This window comes from Aptenodytes forsteri, unplaced genomic scaffold (genome assembly GCF_000699145.1).
Source record: "Aptenodytes forsteri isolate BGI_AS27 unplaced genomic scaffold, ASM69914v1 Scaffold2, whole genome shotgun sequence".
In the NCBI taxonomy this organism is placed as follows: domain Eukaryota; kingdom Metazoa; phylum Chordata; class Aves; order Sphenisciformes; family Spheniscidae; genus Aptenodytes; species Aptenodytes forsteri.
This window is the reverse complement of record NW_008795695.1, coordinates 10,773,491-10,800,838: the sequence shown is the minus strand read 5'-3', so window position 1 is coordinate 10,800,838 and position 27,348 is coordinate 10,773,491. Positions and strand designations below refer to the sequence as shown.

General features: G+C 40.7%; 1 protein-coding gene across 1 annotated transcript in view; it reads right to left on the bottom strand.

Moving 5' to 3' along the window:
* Window positions 1–350: 350 nt before the first annotated feature.
* Window positions 351–27,348, bottom strand: part of LOC103902005 (SH3 domain-binding glutamic acid-rich-like protein) — a 30,454-nt gene continuing 3,456 nt past the window's right edge. The window contains exons 2-7 of the mRNA XM_009282996.2: window positions 23,681–23,866; window positions 17,231–17,311; window positions 9,436–9,549; window positions 4,822–4,851; window positions 2,719–2,826; window positions 351–1,442 (exon numbers count right to left, since the gene is read on the bottom strand). Of these exons, the coding sequence (XP_009281271.1) occupies window positions 2,761–2,826; window positions 4,822–4,851; window positions 9,436–9,549; window positions 17,231–17,311; window positions 23,681–23,866 (477 nt within the window). The 3' untranslated portion in view covers window positions 351–1,442; window positions 2,719–2,760. The remainder of the gene's footprint in view (window positions 1,443–2,718; window positions 2,827–4,821; window positions 4,852–9,435; window positions 9,550–17,230; window positions 17,312–23,680; window positions 23,867–27,348) is intronic.

The window sequence follows — 27,348 nt, the reverse complement described above, 5'->3', positions numbered from 1 at the left end:
TTACGCCACTACGCCTTCCCTGAGATGCAGAGACCAGACTGCACCAAGTGCTCAAGGTGTCGACTCACCAAAGCTTTATATGGCAGCGAAGTCATGCCATCCTCCTGACGGTGCCCAGCATTTTCCTGGGTCTTGGCCGCTGCTGCATGTTGAGCTGCTGATTTTGGTGAGCTGTAAGTGAGGACTCCAAGGTCCTTCCCTCAGCTGGACCTGCCAGCTCTGAGCTCAGCGTCACCTACAAGTGTAAGAACAAGCGCTGACAGAGAGCACTGCTTCCCCATCCATCCCCTCCCAACAATTGCAACTTTAGATGTATCCTGAACAAAAAAATGTACCCACTCAGGACATTCAGGAAACCTCCACAAATTTTTCTTCCATTTTATTTGTTTGGTTATTGTTCAAGCACTCGCAGTATAGGAGATCTCAGCTTGAAAAGCCAGCATCTTCTTGATCAGAGTTAAACATAAACTCGTGGTTCCTTTGGGGATTGCTTTGTCTATGAAGCTATGGGCTACTTTGGCAATAAGCATTTCTCATCCCCTCCCTTCCTCTATAAGCAGTTTTTATAAATTTCACAAAAAGTAATTGGGCAAGGGACTGAAATCTAAGCTCCATCTTCCTCAGTGAACTTCTAACCAACAGTTATGGCGTGAAGGTGGATTAATTTTCTCTGCCTCCCTGGCCCAGTGAATACGGATGTATCCATAAAGACTGACAAGGCTTCAGTAGAAGAGGCTGGAACATCTCTTTCCTTCAATGCAGATCATGTATCCTCACGGTTGGGGTCTTACACACAACACCAGAAACATCAGCACGAGCGTAAGGCAAGGTGAAGGACTTCGTATAGCCTACAACCGTAACGATGGAGAAAACATAACTTCACAGATCTTAGCACAGCTTGCTAGGGTTAAATTAATACTTTTGCAGACAAAGAACAGATATGACAGAAAAAGCATTTATTTAAACTGCTGTACAATGCAAATCTCAATCATTTTCAAAAGCCAGCTGAGGGAGAAGTGACTCACATAGCTTATATATAAGAAGCCTCTTTGCAGTTTTCAGTGCAGAATTTTTCTCTGAATACATCACTTCTGTGGGTGCAGGTATCTGCTGATTGGCAGCCATGTGTTTGGCAGTAGATAAACATGGAGAAAGACATGGTTCCTGCCCTGAGGAGCTTACAATCTAAAATGTGACATGGACAATACTATGCCAACATATAACAATCAACTGAAATATCATCAGTCAGATATAAGAAGACCCATTTTAACAAGCAATTGGAATACCAAATATATATATAAAGGCCACAGGTAGGACAGTGCGGTGTCTTCGTTCTGTTAGGTATTTATATGTTCATATGTCTACAGGCATGAAAGGTAGTGATGGTTTGCTTGAGTGAGTGATTTTATTTTCTTTGGCGGGGCTGCTCCAGCTTGTGCTTCCTGAACAAAAATAAGGAAAATTAGATTAGAACTTAGCACTCCTTCTGTGATTTTACATGTCTGAACACTGGACAACATTGGGATGAATTAATTCCCATGCAACAGAGGAACCCAGATTCGGGAGAGGTGGCATGAAGGAAGTGACAGGTTTTCTGTCCTGTTGAGGCACTGGGTCTGCACATCAGTGTACGGTTGGTGAAACCTACGGCAACTACCTCAGAGGCAGAGTTAGCTGGGAATCCCGCTAGTTCTAGGAAGAGCATATCACACCCTGTGTCTGCAGTCAGGAGGGAGCCCCACCGCCCAAGGAAAAGTCTGCTGGAAATTCCAACTTTCTTGTAGGTTAACATTTTTTGCCTAGTAAGTGATTGTTTGATCTTTATTTCTGTGCAAAGGAGAAGAGACAGTAGGAGGAAGAAGAAAACCTGAAAATTAAATTTGAAACCACGTGCTGACAAAACTTAAGCAATGCTGGATGCTCATACATCTACACAGGCACAAATTCTGCCTCCCAGATGCTTCCTGTTTTTTCAGGTTTTAAAGTCATATTTGGCCTAGTTTCTAGGGCAATATAAGGTAATTTTATAGTGTGTCGTATTTCTGGTCAGGCTCCTCTCCCTTCCCCAGTAATTTTTTTTTTAACTTTTCAACTAAATTTGAGAGGGGGTTTCATTGTGGACATGAAGCTCTTAAAAGTTTCAGTGAAATCAGTAGCTGAGTCAGAGAGGAGAGAGACGAATTCTTATCCCAGATGAAAGAGAAGCTGCAATGGATCTAACAGTTAAGTGTACTTTTGGCCCATCGGTTGGGCACTTCGTGCATATATACTGACCACTCAGGCAGTACACACCCAGCATGCTGCACTTGGCATCGCTCATACTTAGGGGTCACAGGAGAGAGCTAGGGGATACCGTGGGAAGACGCGAAGGAACAAGCCCAAAGTAGATGTCAGAAGCCTGGCAGGGAGGTGAAGGTTGTAAGAGGGATGGGGAACGGATCAAAGGGCCTGCAGTACCTGGTGGACATTAGGGATCACAGAGACAGCTGTATAGGAAAGTCAGCTTCATTGGTGCCACAGAAATGGGGAAACTAACAGACTCGCTAAGGGCAATAGTTCTTACTAACCATTATGTGTCAAACACATAATACCTTTTATTGGTTTTGGTACGTTCTTTCCATTCTTGTCATTGCATATAACAACAATACCGTACAAAATTTTCAAGTTTATGTTACTTTAAGAACATTTAAAAACTGTGCTGGATATCTTAATAGTTACCTGAAAACCTGTTCAAGAAAGAATGTGTCATAGGGAACTGTACTAAGACTCTTCTTGCTTCTCCACCTCTTCCTTTTCTTCTCCCTCTTCCTGCTTTTCTTCTTCTTCCTTTTTTATAGAAAATAGTTGTAGTTATCACATAGGAAATGAAGGACAAATAAACAGTCTGGAAATGCAGAGCTCTGCTTTTGAAACTGTTATGTTTCTGGTAAATGCAATATTATTAGAGCTTAAAAAATAGAACAGAGGAGTAATGTATAGAGCTTTTAATCTTAACATGCCAGGGTTCTAGTTTTGTGGAGTTAATAGGCAAGTGCTGGAATACAAGAACCCTCTTAGAGAGGTTAGAACACGGTACATGGTTAAGCTGTAAATAGATGTTCAAGATCAAAATGGGAATATGAAAGGTATGTAAATATGACAAAGTGTAGTATTTTTAATTATATGCTTTCTTGGAGCAGTAAACAAGTCAAGATTCATGGCACAGGAACTAGACTCCTGAATAACCTAAAAATCATTCGGAGTCAGATAATACAGCGTTGTTTCTGTTTGAAAAGTTCTTATTTCTCTCTTTTATAACAGAGAAATGGCACAATTTAAAGGCAATAGCCCTTTCCTTCAGTCAACCAAATGAACAGCTATCTGAAAGCTAGCATTTCTGTAACACAGACAACAATCTGTGTTTATTGTCTTCTCAGAGCGAGTAAATGAAGCCCTAAAGTATAGTCCTGCTCTGAAAAACAACTGAAAATGGCATTGTAGGCTTCTCTGCTCCTTCTCTTCCAGGACACTCTTGTTCAAAGGCACTCCATCTGTGTGTATAAATAAGCTTTATCTGAAAATGTCATACCTTCATATACTACCTAGACTACAAAAATTATGGGAATCTCTTTCTGGTGTAATCAACCAATCAAAGAATACATAACTAGTTTTCAGTCAGGACTGCAGGTAGTATATGAGCAGCACAGACCCTAGGTTTTCCTCTCAGACACATACTGTCTGTAAGAGAGTCACATCTGAGTCACAGAAGTAAAAACCTGCTTAAACGTGTGCTTGGGAATGGACCTGTTGTAATCAGATTCCTGGTTTGAATCATTGTTTTTGAGGGAAAACCATTGCACTAAGGGATCATCCCTGCAAAACCAGAAACGTAACACGAATGTCTCCACAGGTCAGCTGGAGTAGAAGTTCTCGTGACAAAGCAATATCGCCTCTTTTGGCATCTTCCCCCAGGAAAGGCGCCTTTCATTAGCACTCTTTGAAACAGGGCCAGGCAAGCCCACAGACAAGCAACATCTTTCAGATATTAACAACTTCAGTTCAAAATTCAAGTCAATTACCTTTTATAGAAAAAATTGGTATTTTTCTTTCTTGAAGCATTAGTTAGTGGTGTCAGGGTGCACTAACCAGCCTTAATGGCCCTCGCCAGCCTCACCAGGAGCCCCCACGCTTTGCCCATGGGCCCAGGGTCCACAATGCATAACTCTGACAGCGGGCATAGGCATGTATACACATGTATATATGCATGCATTGCAGTTTGGAAGTGGGAAGATGTGAATGTGTCCTCTTATTAATGGCAGGTTTGTATTTTCATAGCCTAAAGTAATCATTAGTTTTACTGGGAACACTGAAGAAATATTCAAGGCATAAACTTGTAATGCTGGGCAAAGCAGAAAAGCGTATAAGGATTTGCACCTGGGTCTTACAAATTCTGGCAAGGAAAATATTTCCTTTATAGGCAGAACTGCCTAAATTTTCAGAATGACTCTCTCACACTCACAATACTGAAAATGTAATCAGCATGGTGTCAGTTAGCAATCGTCAAAGATATAGTTGTCTTGGGAGTCCTTGGCAAATTTTATTAAAGAATCTGTGAAAGACAATTTCTCTTCCATTTACAGTTTTTAATGATTAAATGTCTGTCTTTATTCCCAAACAATAAGACTATGATATGACCAATAATTTTCTCTAGCAGAATATAATACTGGTATATTTAATTTCATGAATAAGAGTTTACTATCTCTTGAGTGAAGCGATGAGACTGAAAAGGAATTCAATGCACTCAAACAAAAGATGAAAGCAAAATGTCCAAATATACTATACCCCTGTTGCTGCATGTTCTTCCTTGCTTTCCTGCATAAGAGATGATACAAAAGAAAACGTTTAAAAGATAGACCAAAGAAAGAATATCAGAGGTCATACAGGCAAAACACAGCAGAAATTAAACACTGCATTTAGGAAAATTATGTGGAATTCAGTAGATTTATTTTGAGATAATGTCCTCCAGATTAACTCACAAAGCATGTTTAAGCTAAGCTTTTACTCTGAAAAAGGGCTATAAAATCATTAAATACAGCTCTCTCTTTCTCAGTTACTTCCAATCAAATCTGCTTCATTTGCAAGCAAAGCATTAGAGCTGCGGTTTTGTTTGCTTTTTCAGGTGGGTTGTTTGTTGTTTTGGTAATTAGCTGGTCTGCAAAATGAAAGTTAAATCAGAATTATACAGGGTCTTATCTATGTTATATATCATCACTCAGAATCTGGCTTGCGATTCTGTTAACTGTTGTAGGCTGGCACAGATGCCTTGGCTCAACAGTACTGGGGAATAAGAAATAATACAAGCTGGTTTTAGACTGCAGATTGCGCAAAAGTGATGAAGAGAAGAGACATAAAAGAGAAAAAAATATAAATGTACAGGGAATAGAATTTAATGTTAGATACCAAGCTGGTTATTGGAGAGAAGAGCTAATTTACACAAAATCCCAAAGAGAAAGGGCAAAAGGAACAGTAGCATGCAGAAGGCATGAGTGGTTGATACGAGTTTGCATAGAATGAGTTGAGATAAGGAAGTGAGCTGCAGTGCCAGGATTTATATATGGTCTGGGGCATTGCTGAGACAGGATACAGACTTGCATTATAATATGATTTTTGAACATGTTTCTAAAATAATTCTGCCCTGAAGTGAGCCTTATCTGTACTGCAGACTGATTTAACTGGGACACCACTTAAAAAATATTCTAACCCCAAAGCTAAAATCTAAAGTTAAAATCAGATAGTAAAAATAAAGAAAAATTATTACCATCACATCTAGTGACCAGCAGAGCCCCTGCTGTGCCACGTGCATAGGAGGTCACAGTCTTTTCCTCAAAAAATTCAAAAACAAAGGGGCAGACAAAGCAAGAAAAAGGGACGCTATATCCAAACAAAACGGTTCCTTAACCTTCTCCATCAGAGGATGGGGATTAGGAATGAAAAAAAGATTAGGAAGAAGTCAAGGATGAGCTTGATGAAGTGACTAGGGAAGGAAAGTATGCAACAGGTTTAAGGTGAAAAAAAATCTAAAGAAATCCTAGTGCAGCTGTCCCTTGGTGACCCAGGCTGAAAGCTGTTCCTGTTACTTACTACTGGATCTGTGTAAGGGACTTTCTATTTTGACATCTGCTCTGGGTTTTCCTGGATGCTTGTGTGAAAGAGGGGCTGGAGCTGCTGAAGCCTAGGCAGTCTAATGTGAGGTGTGTGAAGAACAACCTGTCCGCGCTGTGCATTTATCCCTGCCGCTTTCAGGAGGCGGCTGCTGAATTGAGAGATTTGTTTTTCAGAGGGTTGGGGTCTCTCGCTCCTTTCCTCAGGGTCATACCAGCCTGAGACAAAAAGCTGGAGCTTCTGGACCCCTGCATCTCCCAGCAAAGGCAGCATAAGCAGTAGAGGTGGGCTGCAGCCTCCACACATACCCACATTGACCATCAGCTGCCATTCCTGCTACTGAGGCGTTAGAGGAGCCTTCTGAAATCTGGGACCTTCCATGCAGCTCCACAATTGAGGCAGTCACATTTTATTTTGTTATCTGTCTTATGCTCATTGGCAAAGACTGAGATATCTTTACCTCGCCAAGACTCTTCCAGAATTTTTCCATAGCACTGGCATTTCTCCTGCAAAGTCCCTGGAGAAAAGCCGGCTGGGTTACACCCCGCATCAGAGAGTCATTTTTAAGCTGGTTTGTAACTAAGTGCTAAATAAGGGCAAAATGCCAATACTAGATTCCCACAGGTATATTAGTTCAGAAGCAGAACATAAAACTGCGACGTTTAAATTATGGCATTTTGATTTGAGGGTTTGTCAAAAGAGTAAGTTGACACTCCAAAAGGGACCTGACTACCGTTCAAAAGATGCAACTGTTTGGCTGCAAAACACAGTGGGCCGCTGATAAAGAAGTCACCCTTTCAGAACTCAGTATACAGAGACCAGCTCTTAATAAGCTAGAAGAAAAAAAGACATGGGTGGGGAGAGCACATGGAAAACATCTATTCAGTGTGGTCAAGCAGTCACACAAGATGTGCCGGGCTGCAGAATGAGAGGAAGAGAGGGAAATCTGAAAATACTGTGTTGATATTACATGTATCCTTTAGGACCTAACATCCAGTGGAGAGACTCCAATGGCAATCTGACAGTCTTTAAATGTATTTAACTTCATAAAACCCTGGCCAGGCAAGGAAATGTTATTCTAGCTTTCTTTTATAAGGGTAAAATGAGATACGGAGACAAAAGGTGGAATTCATCTCACTGCAGCTGCCTCAGAGTTATTCTTCTCATCTAAACTCATCCTCTGCGTGCTGTCTGTAGTGAATGAGAATACCAGAATTTCTACAGAATGACTCATGCCATCCCAACAGAAGTGGTAATTGGGATGAACTGTGGCAAGGCGGCCAGATGCCACGTCACTGAAGTGATTTGTCCTAGGTGACATGGGAAGTGGGTGGTGGAACAGAGTGAAAAATGGTTTTTGTGCGTCCCCGGCAGGAGCCACTGATACCTTGCTGCCTGCAGTGGTGAGCACCCTCTCTAAAAACGAGACAGGAACAGAAACAGTGATTTTTTTTCTTCTCCTAGGAGCTAATATACACCTGGCATGATGAAGGTGGGTATCAGAGTTGGATGATTTCAGGAAGACTTTTCCTCCTCCTTGTGTAAGACTGTATAAGAACATTTCAACACTGTCAAGACTGTGCAGCTGAAAGGGGAGGATTTGTAAGACCAACCATATTTTATGCCCTCATAACCATAGAGAGATCTGTTGAAACACACTATCTTACCTGGTGCTCTCTCCTCTGCCACTCCCCTCCCTGTAAAACTAAAGGAGAATATATTTTCCACTTACGGCTCCAATCCATTCTGCGAGAAATGGAGCAAGGTGCTTGTTGTATAGGAGTGGCGTTGCATTATGTCATTACAAAACCTCTCATACACAGCTGCTTGACACATTTGCAGACATGTTCCAGCATTCTGTTCTCATTTGAAAAACACTAGAGTAGACTGTCAGCCAGAATGACAAGTAACCTAATCCAGCCAGGGGATGCACAGCAGTTTTATGCTGGGCTTCCCTTAAGAGCTGAGGAAAAAGGTATTTGATGGCACTGACGTGCCAGCTGAAATTCAGAGAGACTTGAAAAGTGCTTGGATAATTTAAGGAGAAATTTCAGTTCCCACTGAGGACTGTCTCTCCTCATTACCATTTTGAAATTTTAAATGGGACTTCCCAGTGCCTGAGACTTGCATAAGACTGTGTAAAAGGGTGCTTTTCCAGCCTAACCATGACTGGTTCGGTCATTGTCAAAAAGGGTAATGGGGAAAGGCTTACAGAGAGGTGCTTCTTCTGGAAAAACATTGCAGCTAGATGGAAAAAACCAAAACACATTTGTCTTGGTCTTTAGCGAAAGAGATGATGCATTTGTGACAGATATTCCACTGGGACCGTCTGATCTCCAAACCACAAAAAAAGACGACAAGTGTAAGTGCTTGATCCCGCAGTAGGCCTGCCACTTTGGGAAGAGAGTCACCTGACACTGCAACATCCAAATAAACCCACCCTTAAACGCCAAACTGTCAGAGCAGCAAGAGAAATAAAGCCGCTGGATCCCTATCTCCAGACACAGGATCCATTTCTGCTTAGTCTCTACTGGGTCTAGAACCTGGCCAGTAGCATAAACACCCCACTGAGAATGACACCGGCACACAACAGAATGGTCCCTTTTCACGGGATCCATCTACCTTTCAACCACAAATACTTTACTGATGTTAGCTAACTGCAGGATATTATACTAGGGAATTGAAGGAACGCAGATGGCTTCTCCCAAGAACCTTTAGCACTGCAGTTTGAGATCTGCCCATGTGACTGTAATATCAGACCATGATGCAGGCAGAAAGGATAACAACGGTCTCCGTTTCTGCACTGCCCAGGGGTTTCTGCATGGCCTGGAGAAGACACTGTCAGATCTGGCTTGCTGCAACAGCAGTCAATGCTGGTACATGACAACAAACATTAACAACGAGATTTACAGGCACTGCAGATGCTGGCCATTGATAGCAGCAAATTTTTCCACACAGATAGGACTCGGACGTCTAATCCTAAATTGTTCTCCATAACTAGAGTCTGGTTCCAAATAAGCATTAAAAAAAAAAGCTTATGGTAACAAGCGGCAAAAGGAAACTGTTAAATAAAGACAACTGCTGTTATTCAAGATTCAGAGCAAAGTTCCCTGGAGTTTTATCTAGGTTTCATATCACCATGATGTCAAAGAAAATGCATCCAAAAGACAAGCAGGACCACTCTGCAATCAGTCTTCCCACCCTGAGGCACACTAGGAGGGCCTGTGGGTTTATGTTTCATGTGCTTAGCACAGGTAAAACCCTCATATCACAAAGGGAAAAAGGAAAACTTACCTGTTGATCTTCTGATGGTGACTGAGCAGACTGAGCCTCTTCATGAGCCCCTTCATCTGCCTTGTCTTCCGTGTGTGCCTCAGTTTCGTCCGTGGCATCAGACTTTTCAGTCTCCTGGCAGCAAAGGAGAAGTCATTGTTAGCCTCAGGGCACATAATCAAAAATTCATTTCTGTAAAACTCTTGACTTTACAGTTTTGGGAGGTGTTTTTCTAATTTTGCTTCAGCACTCAAATGAAAATATACCCTTTTGGACATTTTCCTGAGAAAGGAACACTTGTTGGCATGTTGATCTGTTAGTAAAGGCATGGGGTTTGTGTAGGTAAAACATGAATTCAAGCACTTCTTTCTCTTCAGAGAGGAGTAGATTCTCTAACTTTTCTGTGGAAAGTTTAATAGAAACCGATGCTCGCCCTGATGGCACATTCTAGCTTCAGGAAAAAAAGGCTTTTTCACCAGCATGCATTCCAATTAACTTCATCAAGAAGACAGAAAAACAGAAGTAATAAAGGATTTCATATACAGTCTCTTAACTTTCTTGTTTAAAATCATCAGGAAACCATTCCTCAATTCACACACCAATCTATCAATCAAATCTATTCCAGCACCATGAACGAGCACCTCCTAGAAGGCTCTTTATTTTAAGTCCTGTTGTACTTTCAGCTAGGTAGCCGTGAAAGGTCACACTGGATCACATGCTGTGTCAGATAAAAGGAGACCTGTATGGCCTCGAGTGGAACAACAGAAAGAGCATGAAATGCAATAGGATGAAGTGCAAAGTCGCATTATTTGGGACAGGTAGTTCTGGGACAGAGATTAAAAACAGATGTTTCTACTGCACTTTGGGAGCTTGTTAGTTGGTGATCATCAAAGAAGAAAAAGATGGATGTATTTAAATAATCACAGAATAACTGAGCCACGAATATAATGCGAAGCGAAAGAGGTAATAAATGTGATCCTCAGATGTATGAGGTGAGGTATAGCTGGTGGAACTGAAAGTGAATATTAATGTCATTGCACAAGGCCAAGGCGAAACCTCCTCTGGATCGCTCTGTACCGTTCCAGCCACTCAGGCTCAAGAAAGAGAAACTCAGACTGGAACAGGTGCAGAGAGGGGCTACAGGAATATTTGAGGGAGTGGAGAGCCTGTCTTATGAAAGGGTGACAAAAAAAGCTTCATTACTTTAATCTATTGAATGTAATGCTGTGAGGGGATATGATGGCTCTCTAAAAATAGGTCAGAGTAAACATCAGGGAGGGATAGGACAAGGAAGAACGCTGAGGTAGATGCAAAATGAGTACAAACCGGCTGTAAATAAAAGTTCTAATTATCAGCATTGTGAAATTTTGGAAGAGCTTTATAGTAGAGGAGCGGAGGCAAAGGACCTAATTCATTAAAAAGGAATTTGACCACTTCTGAGAGGTGTTATCTGGTGTGGTTGCCTCCAGCAACAGAGAATTGCTCAGGGGGAGGTCCTGTCCTGTGTCATCCTAAGTCTTACACAGTTTGGGCAGAGCAGCACGTCCCTGATCAGAAGACGAGCTCCTTTCTCACCCCTGTGACCAAGCCCTTACGACTCATCCACCTGGTCGGTTTGGGTTTTTCTGCTTTTCCATAATTTCATTTGTCTCTACAGTTAAACAAAAGCCCGCAGTCATGATCCCCTGCCCTTTAAGCTTCACGAGTCCTCCTCCAGTGTCCTCATCATATATGATTTCTTCAGCCAGTGTACTTAGCCTCCAGAAGCGTGACCCTAGCATACCTATCTGGCTTTCAGTCCCAGCGCAGACTTGGGTGAGTGCTGACTTGGGGATCTTTGTCCCATGATGTGGTGTGCTATATAAGACATGCCCTCCTGCTGAGATGCTCTGCTGGATGGGGATGAAAATGATAGAAAGGAGGTCAGGAACGTTTGGAAGCAGATATCATGACAGAGTGAAGATGGACAAAATACTTCTGCAGTTTTATCTTTTTCCTGAAACTTCACTGTCTGTAAGATTTGGTGCCCCTTTTGGCAACTTTCTCCTGAATCATGGAACATAAGTTCTGTATGTAAGGAGCTTGGAATGAGAAGAGAGTAGGCACATAGGCTCATAAGTTCCCCTTCCTCTCCGCAGAGAAAAACAACAGCAAAAAAAACATATAAGCAGCAAGCATTGCCCTCCCAGCAGTCCTTCCCAGCACTGCGCTGCCCCTGCCCGCCTGGCAGCAAAAGCCTTTCCAGGGCTGCACGGTGAACTGGAGCGGGAGACTGATGGAGATTAAAGCTTTAAAAAGAAAAACATTTCTATCACCTCACACAATTTGCACACTCCGTTACACAGCTGCATGAATGTTTTTGCCAGCACGTGGGGGATGCTTGCGGAGAGGAATGAGCAGCTGGGAGCAAGCAGAAGCAGCCAGAGGAAGGAGAAAAGACTACTTCATTTTCTGGCAATATTGTCTCATTTCAAGTACACATAAAACTGTGGGCTCACTGCACTCTGGTGCTGGTGGCACTGTTATTAAAAACAGATCTGCAGAGACATTTGTTTGGCTTAATTTATCTTTTACTTTTCCCCCACAAGCTAACAAAATATTTGAAGATTAAAAGATGTAGTAACACAGACATATATTGAAATTCTCTTGTGCAATGTTGTGTTAATACGTTGTTTTCTTAAGCAAATGATAACTTCCTTACAGATACTTTCTTTGTAGCAGTTCCTAAAATGAAAAGGATAGTGTTGATGAAAATTAAATTGGTTAGATATTTATTTTCAGCATGTATATTAACATTTCATTTTAAAATCTATGTACTCAATATTTTTTTGGCAGTGAGATACATAAAATACATAAAGACTGAAGGTGTCATTCTAATTATAATGAACCTATTGTGTAAAACTCTCAGATGAGAATCATATACTTACTCAGAGCATAAGGCAAAAAAAAATTGTAGCTGAAAGAACTAAACTCTAGAAGCAGTGTGTTATCAGCCAGAACACGTTCACGCACACATGCACACACACATACAGAGTTCTTGTTAATTATATGGAGAACTGTGATGTTTGGAATATCATCATTATACTAGCTCTCCATAGAAACACAAAATTTAATTTTTAACTAATTTAAAATGAAGTACCATTTATAAAGATTGGCTGACAGGTCATTTTCTCTTTAAATAAAATGCACATACCGTAAATTTGTAATTCAAAGCAGTCTTAGTAGAAGTCTTCTTCAACTAAAAGACTAAAGCTCAAGTATCTACGGATGTTGGGATATCAAGACTATGGATATTAAGACCAAGAATACTAAGATTAAGGACTTAAGTATATACAAGATTTGAAAACAGACTGTCAGCTCAAGTAAATTGGCTTCACTGAGTTCACAGAGCAATTGCAAAGGCAAAAAAAATTAGTAGCTGAAAGAACTAAACTCTAGAAGCAGTGTGTTATCAGCCAGAACACGTTCACGCACACATGCACACACACATACAGAGTTCTTGTTAATTATATGGAGAACTGTGATGTTTGGAATATCATCATTATACTAGCTCTCCATAGAAACACAAAATTTAATTTTTAACTAATTTAAAATGAAGTACCATTTATAAAGATTGGCTGACAGGTCATTTTCTCTTTAAATAAAATGCACATACCGTAAATTTGTAATTCAAAGCAGTCTTAGTAGAAGTCTTCTTCAACTAAAAGACTAAAGCTCAAGTATCTACGGATGTTGGGATATCAAGACTATGGATATTAAGACCAAGAATACTAAGATTAAGGACTTAAGTATATACAAGATTTGAAAACAGACTGTCAGCTCAAGTAAATTGGCTTCACTGAGTTCACAGAGCAATTGCAAACCTAAACGATCTTGCTACAAGCTACTGGCTCTCTGAACTTCTGGGAAATGGAAGCAGTGTTCCACAGCAGTTAATAAAGTTCTCAAAAAACCTGATTGTCCCTGAAAATAAAAAGCAATTAATTACCTGCATTCAAACCTTGCTAAGATACTCAGAAGGTGTAATAATACAGCATACTGTTTGTCATCTTAGTTTAAGTAATAGGCATCTCATTGACAAATCAATTCACCTGTGCCATCTTAGAAAACAAGTGGTGCAGCCGGAGCTTTTAATGGGCTGTTCGCACATTACCAATATTTCAGACCATTTTCAAGAATATTGAGAACTGCCTCAGACTAAGCATAAAAGTGATAGGGGCTTTAAAAAGAAACGTACCCAACTTTGGGGGCAGCTGAGACTGACGCACCTGACCCTAGACATACGAATTACATTGATTATAGCTCAAATGTACACACATATACCATTGGCACATCACTGTTCATGCTACTAATCCAAGATTAAATGGGATCATTCAGAAATCTACCACTGACTTGAGTGATCTTTGGGTCAGGCATAAAGCACAGCTGTCCTCTAAATCCCAGCCTGCCATGAAACACGTTTAGAAGTTGGAAGTATTCTAGACCAGCTATTCCTTCAAGTGAGAAGGTATTTCATATTAACAGACTAAAGAATTTATTAACACAAACACTATGCCTGCTTCTTCTCTTAGGCACATACAACTGTGCTACTCATCCCTGTTAAATGATGCTTCGGAAAACATGATAACCAGTGTGATGGGGAGGCAACAGGAGAGAGAGGATGATGTGAGCTATTTGACCCTTTCTGAAGTACCAAAAATATGTATTGATTTCCTGTAATGTCACTGAGTTTTATGGCCACATAACACCCTTTAAGGATAAAAATGTACTTGGTATATAGGAAAAAAAGTGTGAAGATCTTTGCCTAGCTCCCACAGTGATCTAAGCAAATAGTTAGTATTTAGAGCTTTGGCCTTTCCACCAAGATCTGCAGAAGTTTCTATATGCCATCCAGGCATCTAAATACTTGATTGTATTGGGTCCGGGAACGCGGTGATGGACACAGCAGCTGGCCATTTGTACAGTGGTACCTGACCAGAAGCCTTAGCAGAGGTCCGAACACAGCTGGCTGCAGGGAGAGGTAGGCGCCTACTTAGGGAGCTGCCCCCCAGCCTGTTTTCCAGCCAGCCTGGTTAACTTTGATGTTGATTTGCTATTTCCCACTGAAACAATCACAGCTTTTTTGTAAGAGGATACTTAAATAAATGTGTAAAGACTACTTTGCATGTGTGCTGCAGATCTGAGAAGGATCTCCTTTATACCTGTAGGTATTCAGAGCTTCTTTACATGTGTCTTAGAGTCAATCTGCATCTTGGTGACAACTTTGATGTGTCCTAGACATATCAGACTCACCCTGTAAGTGTAGATCAGCTTGCACATTAGGCTCTGGCACCATCAGAACTCCAATACCTAGCAGTAACTGTCCAGTGTAAATGCTGGACAAGTAGGTCTGGTGACAAGTTGTAGCCACCTAACCCAGAGAGAAGTCGGGGCTACAAAAATGAGAATCTGCAGAACTGAAACATGTATTTTGCACTCAGCAGGCTGATGTGGCAATGAATGTAACTACAAGTATTTTGTTGGGAAGTTATAATTTGTTGAAGGAGTAGCAAAAAGTTCCTCTGCTTGCTCTAGAAAATAGGCTCAAAACAGTCCTGGGTCAGGATCCTAGTGGACTGTGCCGTGAAACAGCATCATGGTCATTAAAGAGCTTCTCTACTGCTGGTGCAATATGTGACAAAAGATGGACGGAAAAGGAAAGAGAATATTCTGAGGCAAGAGTACAAAGCGTATCAGCTTCATATTAATCTTTGTAATGTCTCAGTGAGGTAAAAACCCCCAGAAAGCAAATGCTTGCTGACTGTTTTGTGGTGTTTCCATGCTTTATAGCTTGCTTCTTTTATAAATTATCACCATATGCCAGAAAAAAAATACAATTATTTAAGAAGATATTAGTAGGACACCCTGTCATATGTGTCACCATCACCATCTCTTCCACACCTGACTTATTATTCCAGATTCATGCTGCTGGAAATCAATGTCACGAGCCATCCATTGTACTTCATGCTAAGGTTGAATTGACAGCCTAATGAAAGGAAAGCAGAAGCAGTGCAGCAAGGTTATTTGTATGACAAAGCACAGCCAGACTGTCACACAGTGAAATGCTGAGAAACACCTCTGCAATAAATGCTAAAACACTTGTGTATGTCTTTCTCAAATTCATGAGCAGATTCTAAACAGGAGACGATGTAAATATACTTCCATTCTTCACATGGATTTTTTAAAAACACTCTCACTTATTTCCACTTGCTGGACTGAAACAATCACCACCAATGCAGCAGTTAATCAGCGTAAACCAAACTTGCTTGCTACCAATAGCACTAACACTTATCTGCTCAGCAGAATGTACCAAACATATTATTTTCAACATTTACAAAGTTGTCACAAAGTAGAAACTGTAATAGCCTCTGCTGACAGCTGGGAATAAATGAATTCTGAAAAATTGCTACTTTGCTTCATAGACACGCTATCTAACAGAACCTTGCATGAAGGAGCAGATAATATATCAAGTGGGAAGATGGAAAAATGCAATTTTCTTTGTCTCATTGATTCTCCATGTATCTTTTATAATGATTATAATATGTAATACCTGCAGTCCTCTAAGCCTTTCATGGTTTTGTGGATGCTAATTAAATGAATTCTCACAAGACCCTTGTGAGGTAGGCAAGTAATTTTTATATCCCCTGGTGGGAGATGGCACAGCTAAAGCAGAAAGTTTAAATGACTTGCTCCTTATCACACAGGGACTCAGTGTCAAAGACATTTATAGCAACTGTGGCTCTCGCCTGGGTATCTCTTCATCTGTAACTCTCAAAGCACTTAGCAAAAGCTCCTTTTTCTTTCTGCTTTTACAGAAGAGGAAAAAGAGAGACATTTACAACAGCGTTTCACTCAAAGTTGCTACACAGTTGGCAGCAGAGTTAGACCAGAAGGCAGATCTCATGCTCCAGGGCAGTTCTTCAGCCAAGTCACCACAATGCAGCAGAGTTCTCTGCGATCACTCTGGCTCATCACTCTCTTGATTCATTTCTTTTGTTGAATCACCCACGTTAAAGATGGCAACATTTGATTATCATCTAACATGATCTCAGGATAAGAGAGCTGCAATGCTCTCAGTTATAAAACTTCTAATTAGAAGACGACTCTGTTAAAGGTAAAACACATTGCTTTCTGTAAAAAGAAGAAAAAGAAAAAAGAAGAAAGAAAACAAAGAAACATCTTTTTCTTTTGCCAGAAATATATTAGAACATTGTCAAAATACAGTGGATGGAGAACAACAGGTAGACTTGCCAAAGCGACTTCGTGACGTCCTGGGTGAGACTTTAAGTTATCTCCTCAAGGCAGAGGGAGCAAACCCCACAGTGCCAGTCTGCCTGTACAGACAGAGGATGGAAGGGGTCCACACCCCAGCCCCTCTGTTGGCGGCCAGTACAAACCCTGTTTGCTCAAGGTTTGATGCAGTCAGGGAGAAGCGAAGGTTTCTTGTCATTAACACAACCTATAAATTGCATTAGGAAATTCTGCATCATTTAAAAGCTGAACATGATAAAATACTGCTTTGTGTCAACAACAACAACAACAAATCATCAGCTGGAGGCATGGCAACAAGCCTGCAGTGAAAGAAGGGAAGAGAGAAGTATTTTCTAGTATTTACCTACACAGCCACTTTTTTTTTTTTCCTTAAGAACACTTGGCTGCACCAGCAGCTAATGTAATGCTTGTCACTGTCCCTTATTTGACATGCTGAGTCACTGGCTATCTTCATCTTTTATTAAAATCAAATAAATGGCCCCCATGGAAGGACAGCAGTGCATACCTTTGTGCCCGGAGGAGGAGCAAGACCCAGGAATGAATAAATAATATTTTCTTCTTTAGCAGAGAAAAAGGATTCAAAATCCTAAAAAAGGAACAAACAAACAACAGAGAATCGGTAACAAAAATCAAACAAAAAGCACAGGAGGAAGAGACTAGCCCAGGCAAATCTTTCTTGTATTGATGACAATGACTACGCATTTGTACAAGCGCCTGCATTATCTAAGCCCCAGGAAGAAAACTCAGATAAAAGGAGTTTCACACTGGCTGGCAAAATGAACAAACGGCCAAATCTCTCCAGAGATTTACACTTTAATTATACCACATCTATGTCAGAATCAGATAAAATTAAACGTCTCATTTTAATGTGCCTCAGCTGTACACACCAAAGCAAAGCTATTACCATTTAAATGTTAAAATAAAACTTGCTGTGAGTAAGAACACAAAATAGGCCCTCAAAACCCTGGACAGCTTTATGGCAAATAAAAGGCAACAGTCAATGTAATAGCACAAGTGAAATGATAATGAGGAAACTGTTTATTTTAAAGAAAGGCACTCTGGTTAGAAAATGCAGTTACTTTTCAGACAAACTTAGCAAAGGACTGTGTTGTTCCCTCTGACATATATGTACCAGCCAAAATGTCTTGTCCACATGTGAACTGAAGTTATAAATCGTTATGTTAAATGACTGTTTCCTCTTCAGTGCTAATGTAACTGAAAAGATGTGAGGGATGGCTCCTATCCTACCATCTAGAACTTGCATGGTCTTTACTGTATTCACCTGTACAACTTTCCTATCAATTAAGGAAGCTCTGCTATCACTAGTTTGTTACTGGAAAGTTCATGACTCACTTCCTACACAGGTAAAAATCAACATGTATTTAAGATCTCAGCAGAAACTCTGGTCATAAGTGACTGGCTCACAATCACTCAGCAGCTCTGTGTAGGACAGGGGACTGAACGCAAGTCTGCTGAGTCCTAGACTACTACCTTGACCACACTATCTTCCTCCCTCTCATCCCAAATAACTCCAAAAATAGAAGCCTGTAAGTAATAAGGTGCTGACTCATCCTTAGGGCTCGTTTGTAAAGCTGGGTTAGAACCTGAGTTGTTTTATTGGGCTGTTTTAGCATTTCCAGAGAATAAATTATTGGCCAAGGGTAATCCTAGGGAAAGGCTGGAGTGGATGGTTTAGAAGTCACCTTAATGTCAACAAGACTGGAATCAATGACGTTTCAGTCCAGTTTGGAAGAGATAACATAGCTTAACAGACAGGATAAATGACAGCCCATTTCACTAATTTATCTAAGGGACAGATAGGCTTTCACACAGACCTAGCTACACACAGTGGGAACTGCCCAGCCTGGGAGAAGCCCCAGAGCACATTTTGCCCTGACCGGGCGGAATACCTGCCGCTGCTCCAGGCCACCCATTTCTCAAACCATCTCTTTGCTGTTTTCACATTGCTGTGGGGTTCTCCTTCTTATCTAAACCAGGTCTGCCTTAAGTATTTAAGAAAGCCAGTGTCTGAAGTCTAACCCATAAACTTAGGAGCAATACAGCAAACAAGAACATGAGGATTTTCTGCAATTCGAAGGGCTGGACTTTGACATGGGCCTTTGACAGGCCGTACAAACACAGGAAACTTGTGTCCTCCTGCATACCGCATACTCATAAAACAGCCTAAGCAAACTATGGCACAACATGTCAATAGCTGGGAAACAAAGAGAAGACTATAACAAGGAGGGGCCATGAAGTGGACTTGACATTTTATACGTCTTGTTAGTTCCTCCCCAGAGGAAAAGCAGCAGGCGGCAAGCGTACTAAAACTCTCCAGAGACACATAGCCTTGCAGATAACCAGACCTGAGGGCACAAGCAGGACGTGTGAATGACCAGATGAACTCCTTATCAGAAGAGGATGCAACCTTCCATCATATCAGGTACTCCTTGGCCACTGGTAGTGTACAATGATATCCCACAGTAAATGTGGTATCTCGCAGTAAATGGAAGGTCACTTACCTTGCTTACACTGAGGAGTAAGCTATCCTATTTAGGATGAGGTAAGCAATAATATTATATCTGTATGAGAAGACATAAATGGTCTGAGTGGAGAGTAGTGGTGTCATTTGTCTTTGGAACTAGTCTTTGAAAAATACAGTGAAACGTATTTAAAAAAAAAAACTACTCCATGAGTTTTTCTTTATCATATGAGTGCATATGCACATATACACTCTACGCTATCACCCTTTGTATGACCACTGTGGAAATGCCAGACAGCAAAACTGCAAACTCCAATTGGACATCAGCAGAAAGTTCTTCCCCACATGAGTGGTATGGCACCAGGTCAGAGCGCACAGAGAGGGCATGGAAATGCTGTCCTTGGAGACTTTTGAAACTCAGATGGCCAAAGCCCCAAGCAACATAAGCTAACTTTAAAGCTATCCCTGCTTTGAGCAGCAGGCTGGACTACAGACCTCCAGAGGTCCCTATGATTTCCGTATATTTGACTTTAGCAGTTATATGAAGCATCCAATGAAAGTCTTACCTAATAATTCAGAGATTCTTTGAAAATAATACGTACAAGGCTATTTTATTCAATGGATTTCAGTTTACAGAGAAAAGCATAGACTTCAGCTTACAGAGAAAACCAGAAGTTTACATTCCATTTCTCTCCTAGTTTTCTAGGGGTGTTTTTTGTTAAGCAAAAGCAAAGACAAGAGCAACAGAGTGCTCAATATATTTAGAAAGTGACACAGATGCAGACGTCTGTCTAGACATGAGCAAAAAAGCACCTTAAGAAAAAGATCAAATAAGAACATAATTGCCAATGCTGATGGATTAGGATACTTGAAATTGGTGTTATAGCCAGGCATACAAAATGAATCCATTTCTAATCTGTTTCTTCAAGTGGCAATACCAAAGATCTGAAAGAAAAATAAGATTCAAGCTATTTATAAGCCTTAAGCTTCTCTGACCTCGCGGAAAAGCTGCTCACCATTGATGTATTTTCATAAATGTATCCATAAGAAACCTCCATTTTACAGTACAAGTTAGGAAGTGAGGCAGCTCTTCAGGGTCAACCAGAAGATGCAGAATGTTTTATGTATCAGCAGAAAAGCAGATTAGCAACAGGACTGCATTTACTTGCTCATTATGTCAGTCTATTCTAGCACAAAAAGGAAGCCTCCTCACCTGTCCCCAGTATCCCCTCTTTCCTTACCCCGACCTCCGAAATGTCACTGAACTTCAGAAGAGGGGATTGGAGAAGATCTCAAAGGACCATTTCTCCAAGGCAGGAACCACTACACTATTCCTGATAGGTGTTTCTCCAATCCGTTGGTAATGACCTTTAATGAGATAATGAGACAATCTCTTGAATACTACGTATTTTTTTCTGATGTCTGACTTAAACTTCCTTTGCTGCATTTTTTGCTCATTACATCTTGTCCCACCTCCAGTGGGTGTGGAGCAGAACATATTTTACAAAATCCTAGAACCACAGGATAATTCAGGTGGGAAGAGACCTCAGGAGACCATCTAGTCCAATCCTGCTCAAAATCCTAGAACCACAGGATAATTCAGGTGGGAAGAGACCTCAGGAGACCATCTAGTCCAACCTCCTGCTCAAAGCAGGGTCAATACTGAATTCAGACTAATAATGAATTCCTCTTTGCTGCAGCCCTTAAAATATTTGAACGTTGTCATGTCTCTCGCCAAATTCCTCTTTCTCAGGGTGAGGAAGGAAATCTTTTATCTTGAATTTTCATCTCCCCGAGGCCAGTGCTCCCAGGCCAGCATGCTGCTAATGTGTATACACATGCACATGTGTGAATGGGAACCAAACATACAGGACAATTGATAGGAAGGGAAGTGAGGGCGAAGAGTGATCTCAGAAAGGAGAACAAGCAGAAATGAAATGTAACAAGTTTGACCTAAAAACAAAGGACTACCTGGGAATGAGGAAAGAAAAAAATTACTAGGAAGGAGAAAGAGAAAAAGAAAATGTCTTACAAAAAAAGAGGTTTGTTTTGGCTTGTTTAACACAGCAAAATGAAGACTAAAAAAGGATATGATTCCCATTTACAAATACATTGGATTAGAGCTGTTTAAGTTAAAGGGTGATTTTGGTATACCAGGAAATGTGTATAAACTGACTGCATATACCCAGGCTACAAATTTGAAGGTTTCTAGATGCCACGAGACTGAGGCCCTTGAAGACTGTACTAACAAGAGTAACATATTTTAGAGGGACTTTCATGAATTCAGGATACTGGACTGGACTCCATGACTCAGACAGACCTCTGCAGTTCTCAGACCTATTTTTAATAAAGTGGCTGAGGACAAAGGAAGTGGGACACAGGGGAAGAGTTAAGATGTATCATGGAAACCTTAAACAGCGTAAAACAGTTCTGGATTTCAGAACAATGGGTCTGTTGGACCTGCACAGGTTATGCGGGGAAGTAGAATGCAAATGCCCAGCTTTATATTGTAGATATGCCGCAGAAGACGTCATGTCACTTTTGCACCAGTCTGCCAGCCCCTGGCCATGTTCTCAACCGGCCCACATAATCCCACTTCACACTCACTGTGCAGCTCCCTTAAGGCACCTTCCCCTGAGGAGAAGGGTAAGGCTCATGTACTGATATGGATCTCCTTACCTTATTTATTTGGAAATAATGACGCTATAAATCAATCTTTGTTTGATAATGATCCCACCGGGATCATTAGCTATGAGCTTTGAGAGCTGGGTGCATTAGAATTCTAGAGACTTTTAGACTAATTGTAAATTTGATTTAGTTTTTAAATCAGTAGTTGCAACTGCTTTCTGGATCCCTTTCCACATGGAGGTGTCTTTGCAAAGGACTCTTAGCTTAAATTTATTTCAAAATGTAGATTATTTGGCTTCCTGAAATAGCTTCAGACATGGAGTAAAAACTGTATATTTATAATTTACTGGCAAGGCTGACCAGCTGCAACACTTTGTAAGGCAATTACTCTTTCATTCACTATATAACCTCCCCAGGGAATATCAGAAATATTTATTGCCACATTGGCTGCCACAAAATCCAGAGTAAGATATATCAAATTATACTTTTTATTGGTGCAGGCTGGATGTTGAAATGCACATGAACTCTAACCTACCAAGTTCTCTTTTAAGATTCCTGTGAGAAAATGAGGAAAACAATTGCACTCTGTTACTCATACTAGCAACTTTTGCTCTGAAAGCACTGAAGTCAATTCTGAAAACTTAGTGGCATGTAAATCCCTTCTCTCTCAAAACAACCTTCGCAGTAGTTCACACTGGATTTGTGGAGTAACATAAAACTGTGATCTGCGTTTCAGAGTACTTTGCAAGTTCATTTCAGCGATCATATCAGAGTACTGTCCGGACTACGTATATCCATCCAGAATATGAGAAAAAAACTCTCAGATGTCTTTTTGATTCATGGATCCTAGTATTCATGCTGGTACAGTATTATCTATCATCGGTTTGAACAAACTCTCTCAAGAGAAATAACCTGTTACAAGCATATGTGAAAATACAAAAGCATCTGATGAGTGTTACAATTTCTGTTATGAAGAGTTGGATATTTATTGAACAAGCAATATAATTTCAATAATTCAAACCACATACTAGAACTATTCCAGTCAACTATAATTGCTATTTATTTTTATAATATAATGGAAAAGAAAGATTCCTGTTCACAGCCCCTGGTGCCTCAGACATCTACTTGACTTCCTAGCAGCCCAGATGAGTCAGTGTCAGACAAACAAAATATCAACACTCACCATGCAAAATTAACTGAAAGTTCAGGAAGCAAAATGCAATACAGCTAGAGATAGTAGATCAGCCTTGCTATGAACCCCACTAGTCTTGAGTAGCTTGGTATTGTCAAACCACATAATTGAGCATTTACTACTCCAAGTGCAGCTGAGCTGTCTTCATAGTCTACATTTAGTTATCCTGCGATATTGTGTGAAGAAGCCATAGTATCACCTAGACAGTACTGCCTTTGGTCTTCAGGAGCTGGAGTGAGAGTGCAGGCAGAGAGCCAACAGCAGGACAACTTGTGAGTGAGCTGCATAGCAGGTGGTAGGAGAATGTGAGAGGAAAACACAGAGCTCCTCAAAGGCAGCAGACTCCATGCCTTGCAGTGAGCTCTGGGTCCTGCACAGGCTCTGGGTCTGCAGGGGATAATCCATGCAGCCTGTTAAGCAGAGTTTCTCTAGTCAGTTTTCCCTCCGTGTGTATTTTTCTTTTAAAAAGGAATAATCTTTTGTTTCACTGCCTTTCTGTGCATAAAAAATGCTTTCTAAGAATTGTTCTTCCAAAGTGAATCTGAAATTGTTTTAAGGAGTTTGTTTGAGGACGCTTCCTGGTAATGCAAAAAAGTCACTTTCTGTGAAAGAAGACTCTCCGAAGGTATTTAAATTTCCAGACAGCTTCTTACCCCACAATACTGCTCCTCGTTGAAGATCTGTGGAGGGAGGGGAATTCCATTTTGAGGCTTTTTTTCACCTGGGACATTCTCTCTCATCCATTTCCTGTTGTCTTCGTCACCTGCTATGTCCATTTGCTGAAAATCAATCTTGTTGGCCTCTAAAAAGCCGACTACTTCTTGCTGTTTCTTTTTGATCTGGTTAGAAAAGAGGAAAAACAAAATTCCTTCTTTAAAAGGAAAATTCTTTTCTAAAAGCAATTGCAGAACTAATGCAAGTATGTCAAGTTGGATCCTCTACTCCAGTAGCCCCCAAACTTTTTGAAGCTGAGGTTCAACACTGCTTCTCAGCACCCAGGCCGCTGCCATTACTTCCCCCCACCACACCCCCAGCTTCTTTCTTTCCTCCTGGAAGCAGTGATACCTCCATCTTAGAAACGAGGCTCAGCAGTAAGCCTCCTACTCTGTTCCCAGATCTGTGAGTGTGTTGTACGGATACCGAAGCTAATCCTGCTAAAGTCAGCACAGGTCTGAGAATGTACATATTCTCCCCAACATGTAACAGTCTCCCTTTTCCTACTCATTACATATGACATTTAGCTTTCCACGAGCCACATGTTTCTCTCTGTCCCTGTTTTTTAATGCTAGGCATAATTAAATATGAATGAAAGCTTGATGAAGATCCAGTATAGCTTAACTCCTGCGATTGAATATTTCCCACATTACAGAATGATGTTCCAGTTGCACCAAGAAGAACATATTACATACAAATAAAGCATGCTATACACAGCTTCTGTGCCAGCTAAAATTCAGTCATGGCCCTTATTCCCTTTGATGCTAGTACTGTACACACCCAGGATGCAGGCATCAACCTTATAACTTCTCCCTTTACTTTGAAGAAGTAACACTGACTATACTTCTCTACTAAAGGAATGCTACTCCTAAGCAACATTTAAAGAACTTCCTCATTTTGTGTATGTCTAACTTTCTTAAGAGCTGTGAGGCCAAACTTTAGCACTACAAGTACTGCAGCATTTGAAGCAAGCACTGTTTGGACTGATCTGTACAAATTCTCTCACGCTGCTCTTCGATCACAGACAACTAAATTACTATCTCACGTTCCAGACATGACTCTCTTCTCCTCCCAGTTATGCTACTTCATGCAGCAAGTTAGTGTCCTATCTAGACAGTAGCTAGAATGATGTATCAAGGTAATTTTTACATACGAGCCACCATATGATTTGAAACCATGTCTTCCATAAGGCAGACTGAATTTAAAGTCACACCAAGCTAGTGTAAATCAGTCTGAGACAGACAATGAGACGAGAAATAATTCATGGATTATGTATTTCTATAATCTAATAAACCTGAAAAGCTGAAGTAGTGTGATAGCCTATTATATTGGAAGAATGAATTTTCATGATTAAGGATAAAATTTCTTTTTCTTGTTTAAATAAGGAAGCATCTATCTATACAGCTATGCTTGCTTTTAAAAAATAACAAACATAAAATGCTGTACATTTTTATGACAACAACAGAGGTTTGTGGTGAGCTAAAATAAGTACATCACTTTGAATGGAAACCCTAATGCAAAGTGTTCAAAAGTCATGCAGCTGACAGATCTCAAAGGTGCTTATTTATATTCTTATTTTCACTTTTTAAACAGAGGTCATTTTCTTAACGGCTATTTAGCTGCACAGTTATTTGCAGAACACATTCAGGTGGCAGAAAGGATTGCTTGAGGGACACTTCATTGGAGGAAGTGGCAGGATAACGTTTGTATAAATGGTTAATAAAATCTGCATGAGCCAGTACTAAGAGTTTCACCACGTGCTCTGAAAGCCAGTGTACTCAAGTGCTGTCAGCTGCAATTTCAGCGTCAGCTTGTCTCTTTGGACACAGGCCCTGAAGTAGATACGGCTCCTGGAATAGCTAGCGCCCCAGACAGATAGTGCCTCTGAGGAGATAATGGAAACTGAGCTATAGATTCTGTGCTCCCTTGCTTATGGCTGTAGCTGTAACTTTTAGAATGAAACCTGGATAAACAATTTTTCTTCAGCTTGAGGTTCATAATACACAGGAGGCTCAGACGGCACGAGGACTGAAAGCAAAAATTAGGAGAGGGTTGTGTGAAAAATGAATGCTGAGGAAAACTAAAAAGTTACATGCAATTATGCCTGCATAAGGAAAAGGCAAGATGTTTCTCATTATGAAAACAACGCTAAACTATGCAGAAGATATTGTGTGTCTTAAGGCTTACAATTACTAGGGTTTAGGCAGAGCAAAAAGTTGGGACACACACTAAGTATGAAACCATAAAGCAAGCCTCTGCTGTGGCTGATACTAGGTAGCTGGGCAACCAAAAGAATCTCTCCAGCAAACAGCACTCAGAGAGGGAAATCTTCCAGGACGTAACAACACAGAGGACATGCAAAGGTTTTCCCAAAATGGATGAGATTGCAGGAGCTTGTTTGTACCCTCACTTGTGTCTGATAGCACGGGAAGAATTCAGATTACTTGGGCATAGATTCCTGATAGCATGGGAAGAATTCAGATTACTTGGGCATAGATTCCCTGGAAAGTGGTGGTGAGCGGGATGTTATTTCATCAATGTCATTTTCCCTTTCAACAAAGCTTAAGTTCCACCACTCCTAGCTGCTACTCCCTTAAAAAACTGTTTTAAATAAATATTATCTAGCTAGAGTGTAAAAGCTACAGATAACATTAGTTTCACCTGATGCATAATTAAATATTATCATCTATATCCTCACAATCCAGAGCATTCATGTTGACCAGCTGCCTATGGCAGAAGCAAACGGTACATGGTCAACAACTTACTGCAGAGTTGCTGCAGCTTCTGGTTCTAACACTGCAGGGACAACCTATTCCTGATAACTATTCTTATTTATCACACTCAAACCTCTGATTTGACTTGAAATTGATTTGAAATTTGAGCTCAGGTTTATATATGGCTAGATTCACAGTCATGGACGACAAAGCCCTACCCTGTATTTTAGAGGGCATAATTCAAATAGTCTACATCTTCCTCAGTCTTTCTGAGACCTATAGATTTGAAGGTGGGCAAGTTCATAACATGTCACCAAAAGCACGGGGAATAAAAGGATTTTAGAGGTGCCCTAACCATGAGCAGCAGTAAGCAAGACTTTGGAAGACTTCCTCTGTGTAACACACGAACCCCCTTTCTCCCGTGATTCATGGTACCCTAGAACCTTGCAGGATATTACCCATTTCTAAACACCTCTGTGGCTAGTAACAAAATTATGTTATTTTTTTACTGCTTGCTTCCAGCCAAGCATTTAGTACTTTTTAGCGCTATAAATAAGTGTCTCCACTTTTGCTTGCCTTAATGAATAGTTCAATATCAGCTAAGTTTGAAGCAGAAAGATAATAAAGCTGTAGTTATTTAAAATAAGTTTCTGAATCATTGAGGGAAAAAATACAGACTGTAGATTTGCTCTAGAGCCACAGTTATAGAATCATAGAATCATAGAATCATAGAATAGTTTGGGTTGGAAGGGACCTTTAAAGGTCATCTAGTCCAACCCCCCTGCCGTGGGCAGGGACATCTTCAACTAGATCAGGTTGCTCAGAGCCCCGTCCAGCCTGACCTGGAACGTTTCCAGGGATGGGGCATCCACCACCTCTCTGGGAAACCTGTG